Raw genomic sequence first — 17,710 nt, 5'->3', positions numbered from 1 at the left:
CTCTCTCTCTCTCTCTCTCTCTAACAAACAGTCCAGTATTCACCATACTGCTCCAGTATTGCTATACAGTTTTATTTGGATATACTCAAACTACAACTAAGCTACACAGCCATGACAGCCATCCATAGACAAGAAAGGCAGTAAATGATGATCCTACATGTATAGTACCTGAGGAACTGGCTGAAGGCCTTGTAGTTGGTGAGGGTTGTATAGTCCTCCTCTGTAAAGCCATACTGCACATCCTCCAGACCCCACTCCTGCATCAGCTGACTGGACGACTTGGGCTCCTGGGGCACAACAACACTGAAGTAAGAGTTCAGTCTATAAATCCACAAAGGCCCCAAATAATATCAAATACATATCAAACTAGACAGAGATGTTGTAACAGAGGCACTCTTACTGTACCTTATTATTTTCATCATCTTCGTCATCATCATCATCGTCATCCTCCTCCTCCTCTTCTCTCTTCTTCCGTTTGGGTTTCTTCTCTTTCTTATCCTTGGGTTTCTTCTTCTTCTTTGTGGTAGGGGCGTAGGTGCTGCTCTCGCTCTCTGAGCCAATCTCTGGACCCTGCAGTGGACGGTCATCCTCCCGCTCAGGGGCCTGCTCCTTCAAGTCACTGCCACCACCTCCTACTCCTCCACCTCCTCCTCCCTGTCACACACACAGATACAACAGTGTTTATCGTCTCAACACTATCATTACTTTCACTTATAATCTCACCCCCTCTGCCTGTCAATCATTCAGGAGACATTTGATGCACAGACAATGAGTCAGCAAATAACACTAACATACAGAGTCTGTACTTCAAGAGGAAAGACAGTCCCCCATACCATCTGGATAATGATGACCATTTCAGGAAGCTAGGCATATGTCGCACATCACTACTTCACAGGAGAGGCATTTGAACGTAAACATTGATTTTTTATCAAAATGCTTTTTTTGGCAGGAATGCCTTCTGGAACATGTGAACTTTCATGTGCCTTTATAACAAAAGTGTATGCCATCTGTAAATATTAATGAAACGGTTCAATTACAAGCCTAGTTGGTTTAGCCACGGAAAAAGCCAGGAACCTTCCCACTAGCCACCATTGGCTGAGATAATGGATAGGCTGGACATGCCGGGAGATGAGTTCGAATTGGTCTGCCACGTAGCCCACGTCTGCCTATAACATGAGCTTCTCAGTGTGGGGCGGCAGGTAGCCTAGTGGTTAGAGCATTGGACTAGTAACCGAAAGGTTGCAAGATATATTAAGATTAAAAATCTGTCGTTCTGAACACGGTAGTTAACCCACTGTTCCTGGGCCATCATTGAAATTAAGAATTTGTTCTTAACTGACTTGCCTAGTTAAATAAAGGTTAACATGTATGGATAATCCTTGCTACTGTGGATGTTTTGAAAAATATAATGTTAGCCATGGAGAAATGCAAAAGTGTTGCTACTGCTCTCAACAACAATGATCCCCTGAATTTAGCAGGCGCTATTGACAAAGGTCAGTGGGGAAAAGTTGTGATGGACTGCTTTATGCACAGGGTCGGTGAGAACCAGAGTGACTTGACACAATGGGCCAAACAAGCTGTAGCTCCAAAACAAAACGGAAACGACACGGCTAGACGTCTTACTTAGTTAACGTGGTTCCAGTCTTCCGTGAAGCAGAGTCTAGCAGAATTTTCAGATATTATAAGTTATATATTATAAGTTATAAGTCGTTTTCATTGCAAGTTAAAGCGTACTGTTCATTAGCTAGCGAACGTTAGCTTGCTGGCTCACTAGCTAACTTTAAGTGTATCTGTGTAGTAATATTATTTGTATCTCAGAAAGCTATTTGCATTGCTATATATAGCCTAATGTTAGCTAGCTACAGTAGCTAACATTGAAGTTAGTTGGTTAGCTTTAGCTACCTGCATATTCACACAACAGCATTTCATGCATGGTGGCTAGCTGATAATCCATTTGTATGGTAAGGGTTGGGATTATAGTTCATTGTTTAGCTAGCTAACTAGCTACATGCCAAAACAGAAGACTTCACTTCGCCAGATGATTACATGGTCCATCAAGTTAGCCAGGTGTGTCTGGGGGTGATTATGGCCATCTATTGTATTTCATGAACATGCATACATGTCTCGACAATAATGACCCATCCACTTAGTTAGATGTGGCTGGGGGGTAGGTATAGCATTTTGTTCGCATGACCCACTATTTACACATGTTTACCAGAGACAGGAAAGTGAAGAAAAACATGACCTGCACCAAAGTTAGATTGGGATATAGGCCTAGAACTAGATAAATTGTATTTTTACTAGAGGTCGACCGATTAATCGGCAAGGCAAATAAATTAAGGCTGATTTCAAGTTTTCATAACAATCGGTAATCTGCCTTTTTGGACGGCGATTATGGCCAATTATATTGCAATCCACGAGGACACTGCATGGCAGCCTGACCACCTGTTACACGAGTGTAGAATCAAAAGAACCTGGTGGATGCAAGGAGCCAAGGTAAGTTGTTAGCAAGCATTAAATTTATCTTAGAAAAAACAATCAATCTTAACATAATCACTAGTTAACTACACATGGTTGATGATATTACTAGGTTAACTAGCTTGTCCTGCGTTGCATATAATCAATGCGGTGCCTGTTAATTTATCAGCGAATCACAGCCTACTTCAACTTCGCCAAATGGGTGATGACGTAACAAAAGCGCTTTCGCGCTAGCCATAAATACCTAGCCATAAATATCAATGCCTTTCTTAAAATCAATACACAGAAGTATATATTTTAAACCTGCATATTTAATTTAAATAAATTAATATTAGCAGGCAATATTAACTAGGGAAATTGTGTCAATTCTCTTGCGTTCAGTGCAAGCAGAGTCAGGGTATATGCAACAGTTTGGGCCGCCTGGCTCGTTGTGAACTGTGTGACCGTAATTAATTTGCCATAATTTTACATAATTATGACATAACATTGAAGGCTTTGCAATGTAACAGCAATATTTAGACTTAGGGTTGCCACCCGTTCGATAAATTACAGAACAGTTCTGTATTTCACTGAAGGAATAAATGTTTTGTTTTCGAAATTATAGTTTCCGGATTTGACAATATTAACGACCAAAGGATTGTATTTCTGTGTTTATTATATTATAATTAAGTCTATGATTTGATATTTGATAGAGCAGTCTGACTGAGCGGTGGTAGGCAGCAGCAGGCTCGTAAGCATTCATTCAAACAGCACTGCGTTTGCCAGCAGCTCTTAGCAATGCTTGAAGCACAGCGCTGTTTATGACTTCAAGCCTATCAACTCCCGAGATTAGGCTGGCAATACTAAAGTACCTATAAGAACATCCAATAGTCAAAGGTATATGAAATACAAATGGTATAGAGAGAAATAGTCGATGCGTCATAATTCCTATAATAACTACAACCTAAAACTTCTTAACTGGGAATATTGAAGAACTGGGAATATTGAACCACCAGCTTTCATATGTTCTGAGGAACTTAAACGTTAGCTTTCTTACATATTGCACTTTTACTTTCTTCTCCAACGCTGAGTTTTTGCATTATTTAAACCAAATTGAACATGTTTCATTATTTATTGGAGACTAAATAGATGTTATTTATGTATTATATTTAGTGAAAATAAAAGTGTTCATTGTTCATTCAGTATTGTTGTAATTGTCATTATTTATATATATATATATATAAATCAGCCGATTGATCGGTATCTGCTTTTTTTGGTCTTCCAATAATCTGTATCGGTATCGGCGTTGAAAAATCATAATCGGTCAACCTCAAATTTTTACCTGGAGTTTTGCCTTATTTTAGGCTACTACTTTCCACTGTAGTCTTGAAATCTTTGGTTGTTTACTACAATGACTTACTCAGTATGTTTATCACATTGCCCCATATGTAAATCCTTAAAGAGATGGGTGGGGCTAATGCTTAAGAGAGTGTGAATGATGCTGAATTGGTGTAGACAAAGAAGAGCTCTCCAGTGGGGCCATTTTCTAAAAAGTGTGGTTACAAATGTATCAACTTTCAAAACAGAATTACTTTCCCATTGTTCCTCAACTGCAGTGTATTATACACCATTTTGTAGCTGAGTCTCTACTTTTATCCAATGTAAGAAACACCATTCCAAATTTTGCTACATAAGACGGAATCGAGGTGGTCAGTCACATTTCATTAATTGAATATCTAGCACCCAGCTTGTTGAAAGCTCCATAGAAGTCATGATCAGAGGCTTGTTCACCTCTAAACTGGCTGCTGCTTACACAGAGAACTGCAACAACACAGCATCATACACCTTGAGCGCCTGCTCAATCACATCTCCCCCTCCCAGCCACAGTCAATAAGACTAGGGCAGGTATTGTCTCCTTCTATTGTCTCCATGGCCTCGCTATGGCAAAATCTGGAAGGCTACACAGATGAACGTTTATAGATAAAGTATATGAGTGAGCACTGGCATTGGCTTGTGTGTGTGTGCGTGTGTGTGTGTGTGTGTGTGTGTGTGTGTGTGTGTGTGTGTGTGTGTGTGTGTGTGTGTGTGTGTGTGTGTGTATGTGCGTGCGTGTGCATGAAAGAGCTGTGTGCAGCTTGTTGCCTGTTGCACAGTAGGCCTGTGTGGATCCATGGAGAGACTCGCAGGCGTCTCGCTCTGTGGCGCAGGGGAAAGGCTCACGTTGCCGCAGCGCCCGCCAACCCCACCGCCAGCCCGTCTGTGTTGCCATGGCGACCAACCCGTGCAGAGTCTGGAGCTCTCTCTCTCGCTCCCTCTCTCTCTCTTACCCTCACTCTATAGCAGCAGCAGCCAATGAAACGGTGCCATCCAATCAGACACGTTTGCATAACGAGCTTGTTATGCAGAGGCCTGTGGTTGCAGAGCCTGTGTTCCAGCGCCCGTCTAGACAAATCTCATTTATGCATACAGAGAAGGAGAGAGAATGAGTTTGGAGGGAGGTCCAAATGAAAAAGGGTGGAGGGGTGGTGGAAGTAGTAGAAGCAGAGAAGCAGAACCTCCGTTAATCTAGAGAGAGAAACTGCAGAGAAGTGACTTAACCCAACCATTGACGGGACACACAGGGTTCAATGGTACACAAACACATCACAGGAAACATAAGACCAGCGTGGAAAGAAAGAGGAGGACTCTCCTGGGAGATCCTGAAAAATAAAGTCCTAAAGAATAACCAAATGGTTTATTCCTATATATAACGACTTCCCTTTGGTATCAACTTCCTTTCTATTCAGCATCTAGTTTCAGTACTAAATTAAATGAGTACATACTAATTGTATAATGTGCAACCATTATTTAAGAAATGAATGTCAGATTGAATACACAAACTTCACATCCTAACGATACCATAAACACTAAACTGCGTACAATTGTACAGTGCAACGGGGGAGGGGGGGGGGGGAGAAACACTGCTGTCTATCAACTCGCAGTCCCCCTAAAGGGATTTCTCTCCTTAAAACTGATCTAGCCAGTCATCAGTGCTAACAGCTCTCCTGTGGTGTGTGCTTGGGCCCTGCTAGAGGGAGTCTGAGCACTGCTTGCTTTCCCAGCTCTGAGACTGACCTAGGGGAGAGAGGCCCACTGACAGGGCTGTAACCTCCATTGATCCGTGGCCTATGTCTGACAGTAGACTTTGGGGAGAGATTGTAAGTGAATAACAGCTAGTTGTGGTTTCCCTTAACAGAGAGTGCTGCCTGATAAACACGTAGCGTGTACTGTCTAGCAGAGCTTGTGAACTGAGCATGGAAAGAGAGCGGTATGGAGAGAAAGAGAGTGTGTGAGAGAGAGGAAAGAGACAGGGAGACCCCTCATTAGCACAGCGGGGTCCAATGCTCAGTGTTTATCGTGGCCAGCCAAAGGGCCGGTGACAGACTGGCCACCAGAGCTCCTCACAGTGCAGCTGGCAGCCCTGGACAGGGACATCCCTGCTCTGTCACCGCCACAGTTCAGAACACTGATCAACCGAACACAAGCAGGGGACACACAAATGAGAAACAGGCACCGCAAAGCCAACACAAACTGTATAAAGAGCAAGGCCCTCAAATGGCAGAGGGATGTTTTACACCAAACACTTTCCTCCGGCTCACAGTCACTGTGTTGCACCAAACATTTTCCCCTGACTTCACTATGATGTCTTTCAAGGCACACTTGTGGTTAACCTCAAATAGCCAAGAATCTAAAGAGCAGTCGTGGAAACAAATAAAATGCAGGAGTAGTTTGTTGTCTGTTTTGATATATGGTGGTGGTGTGGTATGTGGAGAGCCTCAGCTCAGTGCTGCTGTTTAAAACTTGTTTTCTGAATGCCAGGAACTAATGCCTGGTAGAGTTCTGCTGTCAGAATAGCTCTGTCACAATGTTGTTGTTGGAACCTACTGGCACACGCTCTAGCACTCCTGACCGACCGCCCATTTTGACTGCCACAGGGACAGGCGCTTCTCCTGATCCACAATCTACACTAGCACTCAAAGCCCACAGCTTACACTGGCACTCACGCTGGCACTGGTGCCAAGTGCCCCTAAGCCAAAGACACTACTGTTTCTCCTTGAAATTAGAGAATAGTCCAAGAAACCAAATATTGTACCCCAGTAAAGAAATCGGAGTTCAATCCCAGCCAATATAAATGGCTGCTCAAGGACTACAGTATACGGCACAACATCTACTGTAGCTTTTTAGAGGTTCTGTGATATTCTGCATGACATGATTGTAATCAGATAAGAGTTTTACCTCCTTTTTCCTCTTCTTGACTTTGGGCATCTTGCCCTCCTTCATCTTTTTGGGTTTCTTCTTCTTCTGTTGTTTGAGGGAGTCGTTGTCAGTGAAAAAGCTGTCCAGAGGTGTGAACGGGACAGTGTTACGTTGACCATCCTCATCCTCATCTAGACACACACAAACACAAACATGGCCTTCAGAACCACATGATACATGTATTCACAACTTTGACTCTTATTGTAACACATACAGATTTCATGGGGCTTCTGTTAGTCATCACTTTACCATCCTCCCCTTTTAACCTTATATCCTGTTGGCCAGGCACGGCTGCTAGTTCTCTGTCAAATGTATTGTCTCAATATTGTTGTATACATATAAGCATGATGACAACAGTGTATAACGGTGCTCCAGACTTCAATGCTGCCATAATGGGTCACAGAGGAGTAAGAGAGACAGCAGGGCCAGGGAGACTGCCTTAGACAGTAGACGGTACATCACTATAAAGAGACACTCCCACGGTGCCTCCTCACACACAAACACAGACTGGAGGGCATGAAATATGCAGCACATGTATCAGAGTCAATCAGCCAGCCAACACTAGACTAGCCCTGCAGCCTACCACTCCCAGAGGGACACTGAGTAGGGAGGAGGGGTTCCCCGTCTCCATAGCACAAACATTGGCTTGCAATCCACTCACTTATCCTCCATTTAGCCAGGCTATTCAAGAGGGGCCACACAGACACTAGGTGCTTCCAAGGTTCATTATCAATGAGAGACCCATAGAAATGTCAATCTATACATTCCCATTCACCACTGGATAAGCTGGATGCATCTTCCACGTGTGTCCGGCAAACGGTACCGAAGCATTTGCTCTCAGACCAACAGGCTCCAAGACAGCTTCTACCCCCAAATAGTCAAACTGCTCAATAGTCAATAATAGTACCCAAACTATCTGCGCTGACTCTATCTTGCTCTGACCCTACGCAAAGCAAAATATACACACACCATATACAGTGCATTCAGGCCCCTTGACTTATTCCACATGTTGTCTTATTCTAAAATTGATTAAATAAATGTTTTCCTCATCAATCTACACACAATACCCCATAATGACAAAGTGAAAACAGGTTTTTAGAATTTTTGGCAAATGTATTAAAAATGAAAAACAGACATACTTTATTAATGTTACTATTCAGACCCTTTGCTATGAGACTCGAAATTTGAGCTCAGTTGCATCCTGTTTCCATTGATCATCCTTAAGATATTTCTACAACTTAATCGGAGTCCACCTGTGGTAAATGATTGGACATGATTTGGAAAGGAACACATCTGTATATATAAGGTCCCAAAGTTGGCAGTACATGTCAGAGCAAAAACCAAGCCACGATGTCAAAGGAATGGTCCATAGAGCTCCGAGACAGGATTGTGTCATGGCACAGATCAGTGGAAGGGTACAAAAACATTTCTGCGAAATTGAAGGTCCCAAGAACACAGTGGCTCCATCATTCTTAAATGGAAGAAGTTTGGAACCACCAAGACTCTTCCTAGAGCTGGCCACCTGGCAAACTGAGCAATCGGGGGAGAAGGGCCTTGGTCAGGGACGTGATCAAGTACCATATGGTCACTCTGACAGAGCTCCTCTGTAGAGATAGAGGAATCTTCCAGAAGGACAACCATCTCCAATCAGGCCTTTATGGTAGAGTGTCAAAGCCACTCCTCAGTAGAAGGCACATGACAGCCCACTTGGACTTTGCCAAAAGGCACCGAAAGGACATTCAAACCATGAGAAACAAGATTCTCTGGTTTGATGAAACCATGTTTGAACTCTTTGGCCTGAATGCCAAGTGTCATGTCTGGATGAAACCTGGCACCATCCCTAGGTTGAAGACTGGTGGTGGCAGCATCTTGCTGTGGGGATGTATTTCAGCGGCGGGGACTGGGACACTAGTCAGGATCGAAGGAAAGGTGAACAGAGCAAAGTACACAGAGATCCTTGATGAAAACCTGCACCAGAGCGCTCACGACCTCAGACTAGGGCGAAGGTTCACCTTCCAACAGCACAATGACCCAAAGTACACAGCCAAGTCAATGCAGGAGTGGATTCAGGACAAGTCTCTGAATGTCCTTGAGTGGCCCAGTCAGAGGCCAGACCTGAACCCAATCGAACATCTCTGGAGAGACCTGAAAAGACCTCCCAACCTGGGAGAAACTCCCCAAAAACAGGTGTGCCAAGCTTGTAGTGTCATACCCAAGAAGACTCAAGGCTGCAATCGCTGCCAAAGGTGCTTCAACGAAGTACTGAGTAAATGGTCTGAATACTTATGTAAAAGTGATATTTCAGTTTATATATACAGTGGGGCTAAAAAGTATTTAGTCAGCCACCAATTGTGCAAGTTCTCCCACTTAAAAAGATGAGAGAGGCCTGTAATTTTCATCCTAGTTATACTTCAACTATGACAGACAAAATGAGAAGAAAAAAACCCAGAAAAATCACATTGTAGGATTTTTAATGAATTTATTTGCAAATTATGGTGGAAAATAAGTATTTGGTCAATAACAAAAGTTGATCTCAATACTTTGTTATATACCCTTTGTTGACAATGACAGAGGTCAAACGTTTTCTGTAAGTCTTCACAAGGTTTTCCCACACTGTTGCTGGTATTTTGGCCCATTCCTCCATGCAGATCTCCTCTAGAGCAGTGATGTTTTGGGGCTGTTCCTGGGTAAACAGACTTTCAACTCCCTCCAAAGATTTAGGAATTGTTAGTTAGATTACTTGTTGGTTATTACTGCATTGTCGGAACTAGAAGCACAAGCATTTCGCTACACTCGCATTAACATCTGCTAACCATGTGTATGGGACAAATAAAATTTGATTTGATTTGATTATCTATGGGGTTGAGATCTGGAGACTGGCTAGGCCACTCCAGGACCTTGAAATGCTTCTTACGAAGGCACTCCTTCGTTGCCCTGGCGGTGTGTTTGGGATCATTGTCATGCTGAAAGACCCAGCCACGTTTTATCTTCAATGCCCTTGCTGATGGAAGGAGGTTTTCAAATTCTCACGATACATGGCCCCATTCATTCTTTCCTTTACACGGATCAGTCGTCCTGGTCCCTTTGCAGAAAAACAGCCCCAAAGCATGATGTTTCCACCCACATGCTTCACAGTAAGTATGGTGTGCTTTGGATGCAACTCATCATTCTTTGTCCTCCAAACACGACGAGTTGAGTTTTTATCAAAAAGTTATATTTTTATTTCATCTGACCATATCTTCTTCTGGATCATCCAAATGCTCTCTAGCAAACTTCAGATGGGCCTGGACATGTACTGGCTTAAGCAGGGGGACACGTCTGGCACTGCAGGATTTGAGTCCCTAGCGGCATAGTGTGTTACTGATGGAAGGCTTTGTTACTTTGGTTTCAGCTCTCTGCGGGTCATTCACTAGGTCCCCCCGTGTGTTTCTGGGATTTTTGCTCACCGTTCTTGTGATCATTTTGACCCCACGGGGTGAGATCTTGCGTGGAGCCCCAGATCGAGGGAGATTATCAATGGTCTTGTATGTCTTCCATTTCCTAATAATTGCTCCCACAGTTGATTTCTTCAAACCAAGCTGCTTACCTATTGCAGATTCAGTCTTCCCAGCCTGGAGCAGGTCTACAATTTTGTTTCTGGTGTCCTTTGACAGCTCTTTGGTCTTGGCCATAGTGGAGTTTGGAGTGTGACTGTTTGAGGTTGTGGACAGGTGTCTTTTATACTGATAACAAGTTCAAACAGGTGCCATTAATACAGGTAACGAGTGTAGGACAGAGGGGCCTCTTCAAGAGGAAGTTACAGGTCTGTGAGAACCAGAAATCTTGCTTGTTTGTAGGTGACCAAATACTTATTTTCCACCATAATTTGCAAATAAATTCATTAAAAATCCTACAATGTGATTTTCTGGATTTTTCTTTCTCATTTTGTCTGTCATAGTTGAAGTATTTCACTCTATATTTCATTATCTATCCTGATGGCTAGTCACTTTACTGTACAATATTTGGTTTCTTGGACTATTCTCTAATTTCAAGGAGAAACAGTAGTGGCTTAGGGGCATTGGCACCAGTGCCAGCGTGAGTGCCTTTATGTACATATCTACCTCAAATACCTCATACCTCTGCACAATGATCTGGTACTTGTACTCCCTGTACATAGTTCCATTCTCATGTATTTATTGGCATTATTCATGTGTTACTATTTTATTTTGATTATTATTTTTAAACTCTGCATCATTGGGAAGGGCTCGTAAGCAAGCGTTTCATGGTAAAACACCAGTTATATTTGGTGCATGTGACAACACCAGTCAAAAGTTTGGACAAACCTACTCATTCCAGGGTTTTTCTTTATTTTTACTATTTTCTACGTTATAGAATAATAGTGAAGACATCAAAACTATGAAATAATATAATATGGAATCATGTAGTAACCAAAAAAAGTGTTAAACAAATCAAAATATATTTCATATTTGAGATTCTTCAAATTAGCGACCCTTTGCCTTGATGACAGCTTTGCACACTCTTGGCATTCTCTCAACCAGCTTGAGAAGTCACCTGGAATGCATTTAAATTAACAGGTATGCCTTGTTATAAGTTAATTTGTGGAATTTCTTTCCTTCTTGATGCGTTTGAGCCAGTTGTATTTAAGTATTTACACGATGGGGGAGGTATAGAGAAAAGAAGAAGACAGCCCTATTTGGTAAAAGACCAAGTCCATATTATGGCAAGAACAGCTCAAATAAGCAAAGAGAAATGACAGTCCGTCATTACTTTAAGACATGAAGATCAAATAACTTTGAAAGTGTCTTCAAGTGGAGTCGCAAAAACCATCAAGCGCTATGATGAAACTGGCTCTCATGAGGACCATCACAGGAAAGAAATAGGATTTATTTAGAATTCAAGGTACACTTAACCAGCATGGCTACCACAGCATTCTGCAGCGATACGCCATCCCATCTGGTTTGCGCTTAGTGGGTCTATCATTTGTTTTTCAACATGACAATGACCCAACACACCTCCAGGCTGTGATGCAGGAGAGGCAAGGAGAGTGATGCAGTGCTGCATCAGATGACCTGGCCTCCGCAATCACCCAACCTCAACCCAATTGAGATGGTGTGGGATGAGTTGGACCGCAGAGTGAAAGAAAATCAGCCAACAAGTGCTCAGCATATGTGGGAACTCCTTCAAGACTGTTGGAAAGCATTCCTCATGAAGCTGGTTGAGAGAATGCCAAGAGTGTGCAAAGTCATCAAGGCAAAGGGTGGCTACTAAAACCCTGGAATGAGTTGGTGTGTCCACACTTTTGACTGTTACTGTATGTGTCAATTCAAAGTATATTCCATGTTGGTTCAACGTAATTGTATTTAAATGAAGTGTGGATAGTGCCAGCTCTATAGTTATTAAGTCAACATGTCTGCAGTACCTCACACTGGGAGCTCTTTCATGTCTGAGCCACAGTCAGGTTCAAAATTATTGGCAGCCTTGATAAAGATGAGCAAAAAAGACTGTATAAACTTTATGAAATTAGAGTTCTTTGGCCATGCACACCAGTGTTGAGTGGCCTCAAATAAGGATGCATAAGTAGAAAATTACCCCATACCTATTGTAAAATATGGTGGTGGATCTTTGATGTTATGGGGCTAGTTTGCATCACTGGTCCTCGAGTCCTTGTTAAAGTCAATGGCATCATGAACTTTACCCAGTACCAGGACAATTTATCCAAAAACCCGGATGCCTCTGCCAGTAGGCTGAAACTTGGCCGCAAATGGATCTTCCAGCAAGACAATAACCCCAAGCATACGTCAAAATCCACAAGGAAATTGTTAATTGACCAGAAAATCAACATGTAATGTCCATCTCAGTCTCTGGACTTGAACCCCATTGAAAACCTGTGGTTTGAATTAAAGATGACAGTCCATAATCACAAACAAAGGATATCAAGGATCTGGAATGTTTCTGTATGGAGGACTGGTCTAAGATCCCTACCCAATGTGTTCTTCAACTCATAAAACATTTTAGAAAAAGGCTCAGTGCTGTTATCCTCGCAAAGTGAGGTATTGAAATGTATTGAAAACAGGGGTGTCAATAATTTTAACTATCTTTTGAGAGAGAAAAATTATTAAGTGTTAAATCAAATCTATGTTTGCAGCCTGCCAGGCATGTCATCATTACGACAACTCAGCTAATGCTACAGCTCTTTCAAATGCACTCATGATAAAATTGGCTGAGATGACAAGAAATGCAGTTGTTTATTTAAGAACTACAGGAAGGTTGAGAGCAAAAATCTGCTGTTTCCATCTCAAGACATCTCATTCTCCTCCTTGCTGATATGTGAAACCCGCCATTATTTACCACCAAGTTTACCAGAAATGGCCACTACCATCAATGCAATTGAGACAAACACATTATGTCTGCACATGTAAAAATGTATTTAAGGCACCACATCTAAGTGTGTGATCCCAGAGAGAAGCCTCTGGCGTTCTGGAAGCTATTGTTCTAATGCTCTGTGATGTCTTCCAGAGGTAGCTGCTTCATACCGGGTGATGAGGGGGATCACTGTGGCATGTGGCAAAGGACAGCTGGCACCAGGACCAGTTTGAACTAGACTGCAGCCTCACTTGGCACACTGTGCCCACATTGAAGCGTGGACAGCGGGCAGGCAGCACCGCTCTGACCTTCTTGCAAGGTCTTGGCCACCGGACCGCTCCATTAGAAGGGAGATTCATGACCCTCTCATTCCTGAGAAGTCCAGCATTTACAGGAACACACATTAGGCCACTCACTCTGACAGACTCCTTATGGAAATACCCAGTTAATGGTGCCCTGACCGCAAATGTGAAGAGAGTGACTTCAGGCTTCTCCCATCATTGAGAGGGTGTTTATAGCTCACTCTACTTATGTCTTAGGACACACAAAGGCACCCTCACATGCATTTACTCCAATGCTTGGAGTAAAAAAACAGCTTTGATCTCAAGGCCATCAGATTGTAAAACAGCCACCACTAGCACAGAGAGGCGGCTGCCTACCTACAGACTTGATATCATTGGCCACTTTAATAAATGGAACACTAGTCACCTTAATAATGCCACTTAAAGAATGTTTACATACAGTGCCTTGCGAAAGTATTCGGCCCCCTTGAACTTTGCGACCTTTTGCCACATTTCAGGCTTCAAACATAAAGATATAAAACTGTATTTTTTTGTGAAGAATCAACAACAAGTGGGACACAATCATGAAGTGGAACGACATTTATTGGATATTTCAAACTTTTTTAACAAATAAAAAACTGAAAAATTGGGCGTACAAAATTATTCAGCCCCCTTAAGTTAATACTTTGTAGTGCCACCTTTTGCTGCGATTACAGCTGTAAGTTGCTTGGGGTATGTCTCTATCAGTTTTGCACATCGAGAGACTGAAATTTTTTCCCATTCCTCCTTGCAAAACAGTTCGAGCTCAGTGAGGTTGGATGGAGAGCATTTGTGAACAGCAGTTTTCAGTTCTTTCCACAGATTCTCGATTGGATTCAGGTCTGGACTTTGACTTGGCCATTCTAACACCTGGATATGTTTATTTTTGAACCATTCCATTGTAGATTTTGCTTTATGTTTTGGATCATTGTCTTGTTGGAAGACAAATCTCCGTCCCAGTCTCAGGTCTTTTGCAGACTCCATCAGGTCTTCTTCCAGAATGGTCCTGTATTTGGCTCCATCCATCTTCCCATCAATTTTAACCATCTTCCCTGTCCCAGCTGAAGAAAAGCAGGCCCAAACCATGATGCTGCCACCACCATGTATGACAGTGGGTATGGTGTGGTCAGGGTGATGAGCTGTGTTGCTTTTACGCCAAACGTAACGTTTTGCATTGTTGCCAAAAAGTTCAATTTTGGTTTCATCTGACCAGAGCACCTTCTTCCACATGTTTGGTGTGTCTCCCAGGTGGCTTGTGGCAAACTTTAAACGACACTTTTTATGGATATCTTTAAGAAATGGCTTTCTTCTTGCCACTCTTCCATAAAGGCCAGATTTGTGCAATATACGACTGATTGTTGTCCTATGGACAGAGTCTCCCACCTCAGCTGTAGATCTCTGCAGTTCATCCAGAGTGATCATGGGCCTCTTGGCTGCATTTCTGATCAGTCTTCTCCTTGTATGAGCTGAAAGTTTAGAGGGACGGCCAGGTCTTGGTAGATTTGCAGTGGTCTGATACTCCTTCCATTTCAATATTATCGCTTGCACAGTGCTCCTTGGGATGTTTAAAGCTTGGGAAATCTTTTTGGATCCAAATCCGGCTTTAAACTTCTTCACAACAGTATCTCGGACCTGCCTGGTGTGTTCCTTGTTCTTCATGATGCTCTCTGCGCTTTTAACGGACCTCTGAGACTATCACAGTGCAGGTGCATTGATACGGAGACTTGATTACACACAGGTGGATTGTATTTATCATCATTAGTCATTTAGGTCAACATTGGATCATTCAGAGATCCTCACTGAACTTCTGGAAAGAGTTTGCTGCACTGAAAGTAAAGGGGCTGAATAATTTTGCACGCCCAATTTTTCAGTTTTTGATTTGTTAAAAAAGTTTGAAATATCCAATAAATGTTGTTCCACTTCATGATTGTGTCCCACTTGTTGTTGATTCTTCACAAAAAAATACAGTTTTATATCTTTATGTTTGAAGCCTGAAATGTGGCAAAAGGTCGCAAAGCTCAAGGGGGCCGAATACTTTCGCAAGGCACTGTATCTTACATTACTCATCTCATATGTACAGTGAGAGAAAAAAAATATTTAATCCCCTACTGATTTTGTACGTTTGCCCACTGACAAATTATCAGTCTATACTTTTAATGGTAGGTTCATTTGAACAGTGAGAGACACAATAACAACAACAAAAATCCAGAAAAACGCATGTCAAAAATGTTATAAATTGATTTTCATTTTAATGAGGGAAATAAGTATTTGACCCCCTCTCAATCAGAAAGATTTCTGGCTCCCATATGTCTTTTCTACAGGTAACGAGCTGAGATTAGGAGCACACTCTTAAAGGGAGTACTCCTAATCTCAGTTTGTTTCCTGTATAAAAGACACCTGTCCACAGAAGCAATCAATCAATCCAAACCTCAAACAGATTCCAAACTCTCCACCATGGCCAAGACCAAAGAGCTCTCCAAGGATGTCAGGGACTAGATTGTAGACCTACACAAGGCTGGAAGGGGCTACAAGACCATCACCAAGCAGCTTGATGAGAAGGTGACAACAGTTGGTGCGATTATTCGCAAATGGAAGAAACACAAAAGAACTGTCAATCTCCCTCGGCCTGGGGATCCATGCAAGATCTGACCTCGTGGAGTTGCAATGATCATGAGAACGGTGAGGAATCAGCCCAGAACTACACGGGGGGATCTTGTCAATGTTCTCAAGGCAGCTGGGACCATAGTCACCAAGAAAACAATTGGTAACACACTACGTGGTGAAGGACTGAAATCCTGCAGCGCCCGCAAGGTCCCCCTGCTCAAGAAAGCACCTATACATGCCCGTCTGAAGTTTGCCAATGAACATCTGAATGATTCAGAGGACAACTGGGTGAAAGTGTTGTGGTCAGATGAGACCAAAATGGAGCTCTTTGGCATCAACTCAACTCACCGTGTTTGGAGGAGGAGGAATGCTGCCTATGACCCAAAGAACACCCCCCCCCCCGTCAAACATGGAGGTGGAAACATGCTTTGGGGGAGGTTTTCTGCTAAGGGGACAGGACAACTTCACTGCATCAAAGGGACGATGGACGGGGCCATGTCCCGTCAAATCTTGGGTTAGAACCTCCTTCCCTCAGCCAGGGCATTAAAAATGGGTCATGGATGGGTACTCCAGCATGACAATGACCCAAAACACACGGCCAAGTCAACAAAGGAGTGACTCAATAAGAAGCAAATTAAGGTCCTGGAGTGGCCTAGCCAGTCTCCAGACCTTAATCCCATAGAAAATCTGTGGAGGGAGCTGAAGGTTCGAGTTGTCAAACGTCAGCCTCGAAACCTTAACGACTTGGAGAAGATCTGCAAAGAGTGGGACAAAATCCCTCCTGAGATGTGTGTAAACCTGGTGGTCAACTACAAGAAACGTCTGACCTCTGTGATTGCCAACAAGGATTTTACTACCAAGTACTAAGTCATGTTTTGCAGAGGGGTCAAATACTTATTTCCCTCATTAAAATGCAAATCAATTTATAACATTTCTGACATGCGGTTTTCTGGTTTTTGTTTTTGTTATTCTGTCTCTCACTGTTCAAATAAACCTACCATTAAAATTATAGACTGATCATTTCTTTGTCAGTGGGCAAACGTACAAAATCAGCAGGGGATCAAATACTTTTTTCCCTCACTGTATATAAGGTATACTGTATCCCTTTCTATCTATTCTTTACTATCTATTGCATCTTAGCTGCTCTGTCACTGCTCATCCGTATATTTTATGCTTATATATTCTCATCCCATTCCTTTACTAGATTTTGTGTATTAAGTTTTGTTGTGGAATTGTTAGATATTACCCGTTAGATACTGCTGCACTGTCGAATGTAGAAGCATAAGCATTTCGCTACACTAGCAATAACATCTGCTAACCATGTGTATGTGAGCAATAACATTTGATTTGATTTGATGTTGGTCTTTCTAGTAGCGGAAATGCTGTTATAGTGTAGCATTCTGAATTGTGGACTGTATGACTTCATGATAGAATCAGAGTAGTAGTCATTGACTGTGAGCTCACTTTCCTGCTCCTGGGTCTTGGGAGTTAGTGGTAATAAATGGTGGCAGTGCAGTCTCAATCTAAGGGTACAGAGTGATGGTGTGTGAGTGAGTTAGATGTACTGTGGGTCAGTTTAGGGAAAGTCAGCAGAAGCCTGGTGGTGGCAGGGTATAATCTGGCAGCTGATGTAACATTACAGCTCCTTTGTGATTTGCTATTCTTTTTCA

The 17,710-nt window shown here is 42.5% G+C and overlaps 1 protein-coding gene across 2 annotated transcripts in view; it reads right to left on the bottom strand.

The window, feature by feature from the left end:
- LOC135542035 (chromodomain-helicase-DNA-binding protein 5-like) overlaps nt 1–17,710 on the bottom strand; it is a 39,792-nt gene that overhangs the window by 18,941 nt on the left and 3,141 nt on the right. For both annotated transcript variants that reach the window (XM_064968617.1, XM_064968618.1), the window contains exons 2-4: nt 6,733–6,884; nt 406–654; nt 169–287 (exon numbers count right to left, since the gene is read on the bottom strand). In XM_064968617.1, the coding sequence (XP_064824689.1) occupies nt 169–287; nt 406–654; nt 6,733–6,884 (520 nt within the window). The remainder of the gene's footprint in view (nt 1–168; nt 288–405; nt 655–6,732; nt 6,885–17,710) is intronic.

This window comes from Oncorhynchus masou, chromosome 6 (assembly GCF_036934945.1).
Source record: "Oncorhynchus masou masou isolate Uvic2021 chromosome 6, UVic_Omas_1.1, whole genome shotgun sequence".
NCBI classification, from domain to species: domain Eukaryota; kingdom Metazoa; phylum Chordata; class Actinopteri; order Salmoniformes; family Salmonidae; genus Oncorhynchus; species Oncorhynchus masou.
This window is presented reverse-complemented; position numbering and strand designations above follow the sequence as displayed.